The sequence below is a fragment of the Furipterus horrens genome, unplaced genomic scaffold, assembly GCF_987537825.1.
Source record: "Furipterus horrens unplaced genomic scaffold, mFurHor1.1.pri manual_scaffold_4, whole genome shotgun sequence".
In the NCBI taxonomy this organism is placed as follows: domain Eukaryota; kingdom Metazoa; phylum Chordata; class Mammalia; order Chiroptera; family Furipteridae; genus Furipterus; species Furipterus horrens.
Window position 1 is genome coordinate 191,962,963 of NW_028327174.1, and position 14,119 is coordinate 191,977,081.

The 14,119-nt window shown below is 47.5% G+C and overlaps 1 protein-coding gene across 1 annotated transcript in view; it reads right to left on the bottom strand.

Annotated features, from left to right (window-relative positions):
• Positions 1–251: 251 nt before the first annotated feature.
• BRINP1 (BMP/retinoic acid inducible neural specific 1) overlaps positions 252–14,119 on the bottom strand; it is a 161,325-nt gene continuing 147,457 nt past the window's right edge. Inside the window, exon 8 of the mRNA XM_090274638.1 lies at positions 252–1,823. Coding sequence (XP_090130764.1) covers positions 683–1,823 — 1,141 coding nt within the window. The 3' untranslated portion in view covers positions 252–682. The remainder of the gene's footprint in view (positions 1,824–14,119) is intronic.

Genomic DNA, 14,119 nt, shown 5'->3' on the forward strand with positions numbered 1-14,119 from the left:
CCAAACGAAATCGAGGCGTCTGACCGCTGAGGTCTAAGGTTGTTATTGGTTTTAACCCCGTGCGATTATGCCTCCCTCCCCCATCCCATCGGTTGTCCAGCTACGGGGAGCTTCAGTGTGTTCAGCATGAGAGAAGCTCGCGGGGTGGGGGGTGGGGGGGGGTAGGTTAGCACCATCATTGCAGCCCCACCCTTGTGTGAAAATGAGTCGAAAGAACCACAAAGAATTAAGCATAAAGAGGGAAGAAACCGTAACCGAAGAAATATCTTCTTTATCTGTGTCCATTTCCTCTCACGAGGAAAAATGGCAGTGTCGGTTGTACATTACATATATCTTTCTCTTTAGTGTTTCATCTTAGCACCTGCACAGCAGAGACCTTTACAAGTTCATTGCATATGCTCTCCCCCTCCTCCCCCTCCACACAGAACCTGAGGCCTAAGCAGCAACACCCTCCAAGCTCCTCAAAAGGCTGAGACCCTTCTTCATGACACAGGATAGAAGTAACAAACATGCCCCACGGTTTTATACAGTTGCTAGAACATTTTGCGTTTCCAACGAATGAAGATTTTCCTCCTTTTCTTTGAATATTAATTACATGTGACAAATTTGTATTTATTTTGCTTTGTTTCGTCCTGCTATGTTTGTACAACAAAAGGGAAAGTCCGTGGCCAGGAGTCCCAGGCTAACAGAGCTTGGCTGTCATCTGGTCCGACTGTTTGAGGATCTCGGTGTTGTAGAGGTCCAAGGCGTGGTTCACCCTGATGATCTCGCTGTTGGTCAGTTTCAGGCGGTGCTTCAGCATACAGGAGAACAAGTCCAGCTGGGGTTTCCCCGGGGCCACAGGAGGGGCCAGGCGATTGATTCGGTCCCGAATATCCAACAAAAGGAGCATCACGGAGGACGAGGAGTAGAACTGGCCTCCCTGTGTGTAGGACTGGTTGACCTGCTGCACCGCGCTGCGGAGGAGGTCCGCGTTGAACCGCAAGCTGTAGCCGAACACCTGCACGTCCGAGATCTTGATGTAGAACTGCCTCTTGTTGGGGTCGGACAGGTCCACGGGGCCCTGGCCCGTCTCATTCCGCAGGACGGTGGTGAGCCGAGTCCGACTGCGTAGGTAGATGTGGACCGTCTCAAAAAATGTTTTCCACCGATTGCCCAGCAGCAGAGTCCAGTTGTAGCACTGGCTGTTCTGGAGGCGGATCTTCTCCCAGCGTGGGTAGCCGAACTCTCCGAAGGGCATGTTCCAGCCCTCCGAGTGGCTCCCGCTGAAGGGGTTGACATAGACAAAGAACATGGGGTCCAGGCTGCTGTTGCGCATCTGGCAGATACGCATAGACATGCCAATCACCATGTGGATGAAGTCCATGCGGTTCTTGTTGCTCTTGAGAGTGAGGGACATGCGCTTGCGCCACCGCGGGTCGAAGAAGGTGTCGAGGCGGATCTCGTTGCTGACGAAGGTGGTGTGGACGTAGAGGCGCGAGTCCATCTTCTGCAGCAGGTACTTCAGCTCCAGGTCCTGGAAGTCCAGGTCAGTCTCGAAGCTGATGAACTGCTCGCTCCGCTCCGAGTCCACGTTCTGGGGTTCGCAGCGGCCTCGATACAGCTTGTAGCCCTTGTTGCAGGAGCCGCAGAGCGAGATGTTGGCCAGGCTGCACATGGCACAGCTGTTGTTCCCGCCGATGATGCAGGGGATGGGGCGCTGGCAAAGCGTCGTGCTGCCGTGGCACACGCAGCTCCGCTGGCTCTCCAGGAAGCTGCCCCAGAACCCGTTCTCATTGCAGTAGAGGAGCGACTGGACCCTCGCCAGCCACTGCTGAATTGTCCTGGGGGTCAGAGGGGAAACAGAGAATGTTAACCACGGTGGGCAGGCTGGGCGTGACGGTCATCCAGCTGATTAGGTACACGGAACTTCCCAAAGAAGGAGAGAACTGGGAGCTACAGTTATAACAGGGAGGGTTCTGAATGGGAATGATGAGAACAACATTGTCAGGCTTCTTAATGCTGCAGGCCAGCTACGTGACACCGTCTTTCTCCCAGGCTGGTAAGTTCCGTGCCCTCATCTGTAAAGTGAGGGGGTTGGAGTGCACGTTCTTTGGGGTCCTTCTAACTCTGTGATTCCATTATACATTAGCCCCAGATAAGTCTGATTCAGGAAATTAAAGTGTCTAAGCTCGGACACCCCTGACTGAATGTCAGCAGATTGTAAAAAAATCATAATAATGAAGCAACAGAAAAAAAGTAACTTTCACCTACATCGGATGTTTCAGCCCTGCTCACGGATTCTCCCAGGAGGTTATATAACATGCAAACTCAATGAAAACAAATAATATTTTATAATTTTATATCACTCTGCAGATAGTAGAGGGCTTCCATATTGATGATCATACATGATCCTGATAGTGGCTTTTCAAAACATGTAAGAAAGATGTTATTACCCCCATTTTTCCAGAACTCCCAACTCTCAATTCAGTGGAATGTCCACCACAACATGTATCTCTAGGTCTCCCTGCCGACTGCTCCTCGATACTTTTATAAGTGATAGCCAAGTCTGTCCCCAGATCCCAGCCACTGAGACATTCCAGGTAAGAGATACTGTACCAGATAAGAGGCAACAGAAGAACAGGTGAAAACATGGAAGGCAGTCAGCTTAGCAGCCTCTCTCTTTCCTCATTTCTGTGCAACTCACCTCTTGGCTGCTTTCTGTGCTACGAATAATCCCTTACATGCATCTTGCACTTCTTACCCTGCACAGAGCACATTCACTCCCATTTTCTCACTTGAGCCTCACAACACCACCCTGAAAACAGCTTGGGACTTGCTGTCAGCCAGAGAGCACTTAAAAGCCTGGCTCCTGCACATGGGAACTGAGGTCATGCCGGGCAGTTTCCCTCACCTTCCTAATCGTCCCTATCCCACAGGGCTGTTGTGAGAATCACAAGAATTTTTATGTGAAAGCTTACCCCCTAACTTGGTGGGTGTTAAGGGCTTGATAAAAGTTAGCTCTTGTTATTCCTGTGAAGGAACTGTCAGCTCCATTTTATAGACATGGCAATAGGAGCTCAGAGGTGAAATGACGGACTCAAAGTCATACAGTGAGTGAGCAGAGAAGTCTCCTGGCTCCTAGCTATGGCTTTTTTTTTTCTTCTTTTCTCTTTAATTAAATGTCAAGCAAGTGTCATGAAGGCCCTTCTTAAGGCTGTCATGTGCTGCGGTGATGTGAATGGTGATGATGATGGTGGTGGTGGTTCATGATCTTGCTTTAGGAAGCTGGATACAGAAGCCCATTTGCATTATACTGCCTACAGTAGGAAGTATAAGCTATCACCTATGGGGTCATTTACAAGGTCAAGCCACAATGGCCAAGCCCAAGAACCATTGGGTTGGCAATAGACCCAATGTTGAGAAGTGTGTGTGCTGGCCTGAGTGGAACTGAGTTCAAAGCTCAGGTCTGTGCCCAGGAGCAAGTCACTTCATGTCTTTAAGCCTCAGTCATCCATATTGAAAATGAGAATAATAAAGCCCACCTTATGCAGTGGATGAGAGGATTGGGTGAGATAATATATTTAAAGCCCAAAGCCTGGCAAACAGCAATTATTGAAAAGGTAATAATAATAAGTACTCTTATGGCTGGGAATAAGCTATTCCTTTGAAGGTATTGAGACACTCTCAGGGATTTCACTATCTCTCCGGAGTTTGAGGAAAACCATTCTGTCATATGGGACATTTGAAAATGGATACTGTTGAAACGGCCTCCCAGGATGCTTTGCTTTGAATGAGTTGCTTATCAGCTGAGAGAAAATGGAGGAATAATTAGTGCGCTCTTTTGAAATTGCTCTGCCTTTTAAATCCACAGAACCTTCCAGCCCCTGGCAATAAAACCTCCCTCATAATGTTCAAAACACTGTATTGAAACACCTCGCTTTCTTGTCAGTTTCCCTTCCAGATTCGAAGGCTTGAGAGGGAGGACCCCTTCTTCCCTGAGCATCTAACCCAGAGACTGACACCGTATTAGTGTTTGCTGAATGAATGAATGAACAAAACTAATATTTTTTTTCATTAAGAAAATCTAATGTCTCTTCTCCCCTCTGAACTACAGTATTAGTTTTCCATATTGTCCACTGACGCAGCTCAGCTCCCCTACCCCCACCCCCCACCCCGCCCCAGCCTCTGCTGCATGAGACCAACCCTATCACAGCCTGGAGAACAGCAGCAGGCCCGGCCCTCAGGAAACGGGGCTGGAATGATAATGAGCTATGCGGCTCCCATCTCCCAGACCAGAACATTGACTGAATATTGGCTATGAGTCATCTGATAGTTTTGTGAGCTGCAGGGACCCGTCACACGTCTCTGATTGCACGGTTCCATCTGACGACAGCGTAATTTCAAAATGCCTCTTTCAAATGGCCCACACTTGCCCCTGTCACTCTCTCTCCAAGTGACAGGACAGTACCCCATTTAGAGCTCCTCTGTTCCCATCTGCAAGGCATTCTATAACCCCGCAGAGCACCCCCTTTCTCGTGTCTCATCATTGGGGTCCTTTGTCAGGACCGCAGCCCCCACTCCTTGAATCAATGCTTCATTGTGGCTGAACTCTCAGAGTCCTCTGTGGGGGAAATAAAAAGACGAAAGTTCCTGGTCGTGCTGCAACCAGCAAAGGGGCTAGTGGCACATTAGGATTCCAGCCCTGTCGAGCAGGAGGGACTGGGGACAGAGGCCCTCTGAGGCACGCTAGCGGCTGAATGGCACCTGCATCTCCTGACCTCAGAATAATCAGGAGGTTGTGGGCTGTATCAATGAAGGCATTAATGATACAGCAAGAGGACTTAGAAGGGGGGGCGGGGGCGGGGATGCAGGGAAGAGGACCGGGAGGGAGGCCCAGGGAAGGAGGAAAGAGAGAAGGGAGAGAGGTGGAGCGTGGGGAAGGGTGATCAGAGAGGAGAAAAAGATGCGGTGTTGGAGCTGGTGGGGGAAACGAAGGAGTCTGACTGAGCTAGACCAGCAGGCGAGGCAATGCAGGAGGCACCTGGGGAGGGAGAAGGTGATGGAATGAAAGCAGAGGGGACAGGAGAGAGACAAAGCAGTGCAGCCACCCCTGCCATGGTCATAACTCACAGATTGAGGGAACATGGACACTGGATGGGTCGTTTGAGGGCAAGTTGTCCTTTTCTCAAGAGGTGGGGAGAGGGGGCCAGAAGGGAAGTGATGTTACTATTGAGTCCTTAGTCCCAAGGTCAGTGAACCGTCCTTGGCTTTTTAATAATTTTGAGAAGAGTAAAACCAGAAATACAAACCCATTCCAGTTTTCTATGTGTTTGTCCTTTACAAGCAACTCCCAACAATGAGGAATCCATCTGAATCGGATCGATCTCCTATATCTTCTCCATCTCCAGCCCAGGCTCTAGACAGTAATTATGCAGAAACCCTGCAATGCTCAAAAGAAGGCAGCACCCTTAACTGACCAAGGCAATCGGTGGCTACAACTATTAAGCATTCATTGCATTGTGCCAGAGGCTTCCCGACCATAACCAACCATTTGCGTTACAGATGAAGGCAGCAAGGCCTGGAGAAGTGAGACAGCTGGTCTCAGATCAAGAAGTTACTCCATATTCAGATGCCAGGGTCTCTAACTCCAGAATGATGCACTTTCTACAATGTACCATAATGTAAAATGATAACAATGGGGCAAGCAAGAAGAAAGAAGTAAGCAGGCCACAAAAAAAGAGAAAATAATGGAAAAATACTGGAAGTTTTAGCATGTGAAGGGCCTAGTATCATATCCTCTGGACCTGCCAGGATCCCTCTCCTCCATTCACAGATAATTGGAGCTCACAAGTGCACAGGGAGAGGCTGGGGACTGGGGGTTGTAGGGACTGCAATCTATAAATACCATTTCCCAGGCTAGCTGGTGACAGCCTGCCTCAACCCTGGCAACAGAGAAGCAGCTTAATAGGTCGGGTGGAGGGAGAGGTCTCACCGAGGACTGACACAGACCCACTGCAAGGCAGTCGGTCCGAGGCAGTGAGGACCAAGTTTTAAAATGCTTTCCTCTGTCCCTGGGGACCCAAAGCAGCTTCCGTTTGCAGCCAAAGCTGAACTCCAATACATCTAAATCAGCATCTTTCTGTTGGCTGAGATTTCAATTCATTCTGATGGGGGACAAAGGGGAGGGTGGAAGAGGACAGAAGGGAGAGCAAGGAGAGGCACTTTGATTTCTAAAGCCGATTGGTCGGCACCCACCAAGGCTCACACGAAGCAGCCTGGACCACAGGAGCATAAGCTCTGGAAATGATCGGCCCATCTCCCTCCTGTTTAGACCCGAGCACTGAGACCTGGATGCTTTGGTGGAGGATCTGTGTTTGCTGAGTGCTTTCTGCATCAGGGCAGCTATCCCTTTATCCTCCCATTGAGCCCACGAGATAGGACTCCCTGGTGAGGATTTCCATTTTACTGACTTGGCGCTGAAAGCCAGAGAGGGACTGTGCCTTTGCCACGGTCACACAGCAATCCGTGAGCACGGGATTTCTGGATCCAAATGCAGCACTCCCTCCATCGGCCCACTGTCCTTTCCCTATGTTCTAAAACCCAGACTGGAGAAGCTAGGCTCCAGGCCATGAAGACACCTCTGCTGCACGCCTGCAGGCCCTGTCTTTGCCTCAGCCAGGATTTTTTGGCGACATGACAGGTCTCCCAGTGACACGGCATGGAGTCACTCGTCATTTGAGTTTGGAGGCTATGCCACCCAGGGCTTCCCATCAGTGCTGTCAAAGGCACACACCTCTCTCTCTCTCAGAGCCACCTGGGTGGGGAGCCCAGGCTAGTATTCCTAATGCAAGCAACTCCCTGCTGATTTTAATTGGAGGTTTTGCCTCAGACAGGAATGCAGTGTGGGCCAGTGCCATTTTAGGGAAGATCATACAAATCGAGGGCCCAGGAGGGGGCGGGGGAAAACTATAATCCATAACTCCCATTTACCTATTAGGATTGTTTAATTTAAAGTGGAGGGGAAATGAAAAGAAATTGGAGTTCTGAATTATTGTGTTATTTATGCCCTGTGCTTCATCCTTGGCATTTTTTGGGTGTCTGAGCGATTCCACGAGACTCCACAAATGTCACTCTCTAGACCTTAGACTAGATGGGGAAGACCAACAGCTGTTTTCAGGTTTCTGATGATGCACTGTGTTATGGTTGGGCTGTGTGGCTGTGTGTGTGTGCATGCATGCATGCATGTGTATTAAAGGAATGGTTGTGTGTGTGTGCGTGCGTGTGTGTTAAAGAAATGGTGCTGATAAGAGATGAATGAATCAGTGGTGCCAGAATGCTTGGGCTCAACTGAAAGCAGCCTTGGTTTATGGATGTGCTGGTATGAATTATAATGGACATCAGACCCACTCTGTGTTCATCATTTTTCCCAGATAAACATTTAGCTTTTTAATCATTCCCTCTTCAAGCTTCTATCATTTCCTTGATAACCCACTTTCCCTTCTTTTTCTCAGTTCTTCATATGATGTCAGAGCCTCATTGAATGGCTCCTAGCAATAAGGAAGGAGGGACCCAAAGAAGAATTCTGTGGTCCCCTGCCACCACAGAGATGCTCTCTAGTTTGGTGGTGTGGAGGCAATGGGTCTTGCCTCGGGGGGGAGAGAGGCAAAGCATCCAGGGAGGAATGGGGAGAAGAACAAGCAAAAATCCAGTAGGGCCCTCTTTCAAATTAGGTTGTCAGGAGCTTAATTGGGGAGAATTGTGAAACAATTCTTGCAATTACACAGTTCTGTGTCTGCAAGAAGGTGACAGGCAACATCAGCTACATGTGAACTCAGCATTTTGCTTTGGGGCATGGATGTGCTGGGGACAAGTGAAGGAGGGAGGCAGGAGCTTCTCTGGGGCTGGCAGCAAGGCTAAGAGCAGCAGGCCCCTCCGGGTGGAGGGCTGCAGGAGTGGCTCATCCTTCCGGGGCAGTGCTCAAGCTGGAGAAGAAGAGACTCAGACCAACATGCTAGCCAGTAAGAAGGAGCTAACCCTGATGTAGAATAATGGTCTTCTAGATCAGTAATCTGGGCAGTGAGGTGGGGTGCGCATAGGGGCAGGAGTCCGTCAAGGGTATGCTGCACTCTGTTTTACCACCATTTGGCCTTGGATATGTGACCTTGCCATTTGACCTTGGATTAGTCACTTCACCTCTTTGATCCTCAGTTTTCTTATCTATCAAGTGGGGAAGGTAATGCCTACTTCACACTTTGTCTTCAGAACAAGAATTGAATGTACTGAGGCTGCTGGGAGGTGTCCTGCGAAGGGAGGTGATGACTGATGATTAACTCTTATTGTTATTAACAGCAAAGAATGCTTTGTTTTATAAACGTTCCAGGTAAAAATGTTCCTCCCCCTTACTAGAAAGCCCAGTTCACTATAGCTTAATATCCTAGTCTCCCTGGTCACTCACCCTCCTCAGGGTACAATGAATGCTGTCACCGTGTTGCTTGAAGAAAGAGCTAGAGACATGGGCTCTGGAGTCAGAAAAACTTGGTATTGAATCCTAGCTTTGCTGTTCATCACTAACCTTGAGCAAATTGATCATCCTTACAAAGCATCAGTTTTCTCAACTACAGAACAGAATAATAACACGGTACTTGTAGGGTTGTTTGGAGGACCAGGTAAGATAATGAATATAAAGCTTCCGATATATATACTAGGAGCAGAGCGTCTCTCATGGAAATGAACTATTGTGTTCCTCCTGAGCTCAGATAGAAAATGGCCTCTTTGAAACAGGTAATTATAGATTCAGAAAATGCAGGGAAATAGCTCAATAAATGTTACTGGGTCAGCTGACTATTGATATTAAAATGGCAACAGCAACAAAACCTTTTTTGGACACTTAATCTCTTCTGTACCCCCAAATCATTAACAGATGGATTACAGATCTCATTGTGAAAAGTAAATAATAACAGTACCAACATCAGAAAAACAGCTTTTAGAGGAAAACATAGGGGAGCATCATTATGATATTGGAAGAAGCAAAGATTTCTTAGCATGGCTTACCATAAAGGAAAAGAAAAAAAAGATTAATAGGTATATATTAAGATTAAAATATATCCATCAAAGATACCATTCAAAGAGTGAAAAGACAACCCTTAATTAGAGAATGCACTTGCAATGCTTCTATCTAATCAAAGACTGTATTTATGTATAATACATAAATAACTCCTGCAGTGGTTGCATGCTGGGGCTGGTCAAAGGCATTTGATGTGGCCTGAGGTTAGCCTCTCCTCTCTGGGTCTCTTTAAACCACAGTAGATGCAATTATTATAATTTATATTTATCTTGGGATAGTTCTCACCAAATTACTTAATAATTAAATTTGTCCCAGAAAAATAAAACCTAAGCATCAGTGAAAACAAGTCAGATAACGCAAAGGGAAAACAGGCAAATGATATGAACAGGCACTTCATAGAAGAGGAAATCCCAAAGGCCAATAAGCATGTGAAACTCCACTTCATTAGTCATCAGGACAATGCCAACTGAAACTGCACTGTGATACTATTATAGCAGGATGGCTAAAATTGCATAAAAATAAAAATGGAAAAGATGGGAAACACTATGTATTGGCAAGGATGCTACTGGCAGGAAAGGAATTGGTTCAGCAAATGTCCAGGAAAACTGGAAGTATCTACTAAAGAACTGTGAAAGCTGAACTACGAATGCTCTTACATCCCAGCAATTCCAGTGCTAGCATGTGCCCAACAAAAATGCCTAGGGAGGGTCACCCAAAGACATGAGTAAGATGACAACGCTATTATTCGTCATAGCCCTAAACCGGAGGCCATGCAAGCGGCCATCAGCAGCACAACAGACTTTGACAGAGAAAATAGAATATTCTTGGCACTAAAGGAGCCCAAACTACACAAAACAACACAGAGACCTCACAGAAGAATGAAAAGGTGAAAGAAGCCAGACACAGAAGAGTCCACACCGTATAAAAGGAGGCAGAGCTGAGCTGCAGCGGAGGAGCAATGGGAGGAAGGTTTCTAAGTGCCCAGAACAGGACACACGGGGGTTCTGCAGTGTTGATGACGCCCAACTTTTTAAAAATCTGGGTGCTGCTGGCTACATGTGTGAATTCATTTTGTGCAAATGTATGTTGCTGGACACTTCTGATGTTTTCATTTGCTATTTATCTGCAGTACTCCCACAAATCACTCAAAAAATCATCCTTTAAGACAAGCAGAATAACACTACTAAGGCGGTGGTAGTTTACATTTTTTATATCATTTATAAATGTCCCAAAGCTCTCCTGTGTGATTCTCTAATTTTAAGCTTCACAACTTTTCGGTGTCATGGCATGAGTGGAGTGGGTAACCTGAGTCTCGCTTGAACAATATGGGAAACGAGGCTCAGAGAGCAGGTGTGACTTACTGAAGGTCACCAGTGACGGGTCACATCACTAGGACCGTAACTCACTCACGTGTGAGTTGGCTGGCCAGGTGGAGGGCTGGGAGGTGGCTGTGAAGGAAGATATAAAGGAGCTATGCAGAGAAATTGTAAGAACCCAGGTCTACTTCTGCCTCCGTGCTCAGAGCCTGCAGATTCTATTCCAAACAGGAAGCCACCTTTGAGCCCCAGGGAAGGAAAAAAAAAATAAAACTAAAAACAAGAAAAAGGGTCTGGAGATGCTTTTGTTCTCTTGCCTCAAGGTAGCCGGGTTAGCAGAGTCAATTGCCCTCCTAACTGCAAGTGCAGAATGACAAACAGGGATGGGAACAGACACACACACGCCCAGTGTTGCACAGACCCTGCACATCGCTCACGGAGGGGCTCAGCTGCTGACATCTCCCTGCCCCTCACCCAGGTTACACACCCCTGGGTGGCTGCTGGGCTCAGCCTCACTGACTGCCTTCTCTGTACCCCCCTAAATAGCAAACAAATGCCAAAGATATCCTTTGATGAAACCTTCATTGCCCCAAGTTGGGAGGGCACCGCTAAGTTTCTGTGACTGATGGCCAGCTGCCCCCTGATAGCCTGGGGCTACTTGTGGGCTTGTATCTCTTCTTAAGTAGGATAATTTAATACACACGTAAAACAGGCCTTTGTCACCAGGTTGCCACTCTTCCTTCCCACCCCACCCCCCCAAAATCAGTATTTCAGGGACTACCAAAGGGAGCAATTTACTCTAGGGGAAATTGTCTGTGGGTTTAGGATGGCAATTTCCAGAACACTGGAGCTGAATGATGCTTAGACAAAGCGTGGTCCCTGAGAAAAATCCCAGAGAGGTTTGTGTGACTTGCTTGAAGTCACACAAGTAGTACCCGGAAGCTCAGAACCAGAATGTTCCTATTGGGAAGGGCCACACATGTGTCCGCATCATCTTTGCCCCTGCCTCTCTGAAAGGGGCTGGCAGCATTTCCCTGGGTGGCCGTGCACTGGGGAAAAGGAACTGTTCACACTGTCCAAGGATTACTGGACACTAGCTCTGAGCTGATACTGATGCCAGGAGACATAAAGTGTGACTATGTCCCGCTAGTCAGAACAGGTGTTTAGGGAGGGCAGCTGATCAGTGGAGTTTTAGCTCAGGTCCTTCTCATAGTGGGTCCAGTAGTCATTTCCTGTAATTATGTCCCTGGTTCCAGAACGCACACTTGGAATTGTTCTATAATTGGAATACTTAGCAATTGGCAAAATCATCTTACTTCCCATTTCCGGTATCCACACTATGTATATACCCACCAAGTAATAAAATAACATTATGGAATGTTTTCTCCTATTAACCAGCTTCCAAGAAAAGAAAACAACAGAACGTGCACCTAGGTTGAAGCTTGTGGCAAGGAACACAGACCTTAAGACAAATCCACTCAGCAACAATCATGGCTGACGATGGCTCTATAGGCCAATTTTATATTACAAACTGCTTCCTCACATGGTCTCTGAAGAGTGAAGTTCCCTCTATACTAGTGTATTATAATTATATATGTACTATATATATGTATTATAATTATATGTATTATAATGGAAAAGAAACAAATTTTTAAAAAACCCTATGTATGGCAGGTGGACACAGATCTTTTGACACTCCTTCCTTAGATGAGGGGTCTATCTTCCCTCCCCTTGAATCTGGGCAGATTCTACCACTGCTTTGACTGACACAAAAACGCAGACATGATTCACGCAGTGTATGGATTTGGGTCTCAAGACACTAGCAGTTGCCACCTCTCATGGAAAACTCCCTCTTGGAGCTCTGTGACCCCTTATAAGCAATCTGACCACTGTGCTGGAGGGACCACTTGGAAAGACCCGTGAGAAGGGGAACTGCCCTGCTAAGCCCAGTATCTGCCGTCCCTGCAAAGGCACTGGACATGTGAGTGAGGCTCTCTTGGAACCTCCAGCCCAGCCCACCCAACAGCCCGCTAAATTATCAATGAACACCTTCAACCCACGCCACGTGAAACAGAAGTACTGCCCGGCCAATCCTGGCACAAATTCCTCCTTTGTAAATCATGAGCATAATATGATGATTGCTGCTTAGGATCTCTAAATTTGGGTTAATTTGTTATACAGCAATAGTTGTTGAAACAACTATATACCATATATACCATGAGCCCCAAAGAAAACTCAGGGTATTTCTTCCCCATTCCATTATGACCAAGCCATGTTACTGTGCTAGGTGTCGGCAGCCATCCGTCTCGAGAGACGATGGTGTAGCTTCTTAAGAGTCTATCTGCACCGCCGAGAATGGCTGTGCAGTCCGACTCGGGAGTGACACGGTATCTGTCTCCTCCCGTGTTGAATCGACATCTTGCGATGACGCTGGAGTGTCCTCTCCAGTGGAGCTAAAGCTACAGAGCCTGGGCAGGGTGATATGGAGGGTCTGCTGTTGCCCATGCAGCAGACCCCCCCTCTCTTCGCAGCTGAAGGGTCCAAGGGAAAGACGGAGTCAATACAGCTTGGCTTCAGGTGCGCCGCAGGAGTTGCCGGTGTTGACTACAACGTCAAACCGCCTTAGGGACTCCGGCTCCGGATTTTCTGTCGGGGTTTACTCCCTTAGCCTTTCCCCTGAAGAGGTATGCCGCAAGGCAGCGGAGGTTTTTTGGAATCAGAGTTTTCCTTCTCTGATGTGCCCTGACTGGAAGATCGAACCAGCGACACTTAGCTCGCAGGCCGACGCTCAATCCACTGAGCCAAACCAGCCAGGGTACTGTGCTAGGTAGAATTCTATAAATGGCCCATCCTTCCCTGAGATTCCAGGACCTGTGAATGTGATATCACTTCCAGGACTGTGTCTTCTTATATGGCACCGTTGACCTAAAGATGGGGAGATTATCGAAGTGGACCAAATCTAATCAGATGTGTCCATGGAAAGCAGAGTTTTTCTCTGGCTGTTGCCGGAAGAGAACTCTGAGAGATCAAGCAGGAGAAGGACTCCCTGCATCTTTGTTCCTTTGAAGGTGGAGGGTAATGTGCAGGGACCGCAGAACGGTGTCCAAGAGCCCACAACCAGCAAGGAAAAGGTGACCTCAGTCCTACAACCACAAAGAAATGAATTCTGACAACAACCTGAAGGAGCGTGGAAGTGGGCTCTTCCCCAGAACCCCAACATCTTGATTCCCGCCTCTGAGATGGAAGCAGGAGGCCCAGCTACCCCAGGCCCAGACACCTGACCCATGGAAACGGTGAGACAATGGGCATGTGTTTCTTTAAGCCTTGAAATTTGTGATAAGTTTTACACAGCAATGCAAAACTAATATAGTCACTCTAGCTGAACCACTTCCCCACTCGGTTTCATTCTACTCTTTCATGAAATGACAGGAACAGATTAGATAATATTTTAGGTTCCCTGACGGAAATGGCATTTGATGATTTGGCAATTTAACCCTCCTGAGCCTCAGATTCCTAAGGCAAAGCAGAGATGCAGGACCTGTCCAGGGCCAATTTGATCTTATCTGCTAAATTTCAACCTCTCTATGAATGAGACACCCACTGTCTTGTTCACCACCCCTTGCATAATGCCTGGAATTTAGCAGCTGATCACTAAATATTTGTTGAATGAAGCAATGAACGGATGAATGAATGTAAATTCCATGTAAATATTCCTGTAGCTATTCCTTGACAAGAACAAAGGACCGTCTACGCAGGA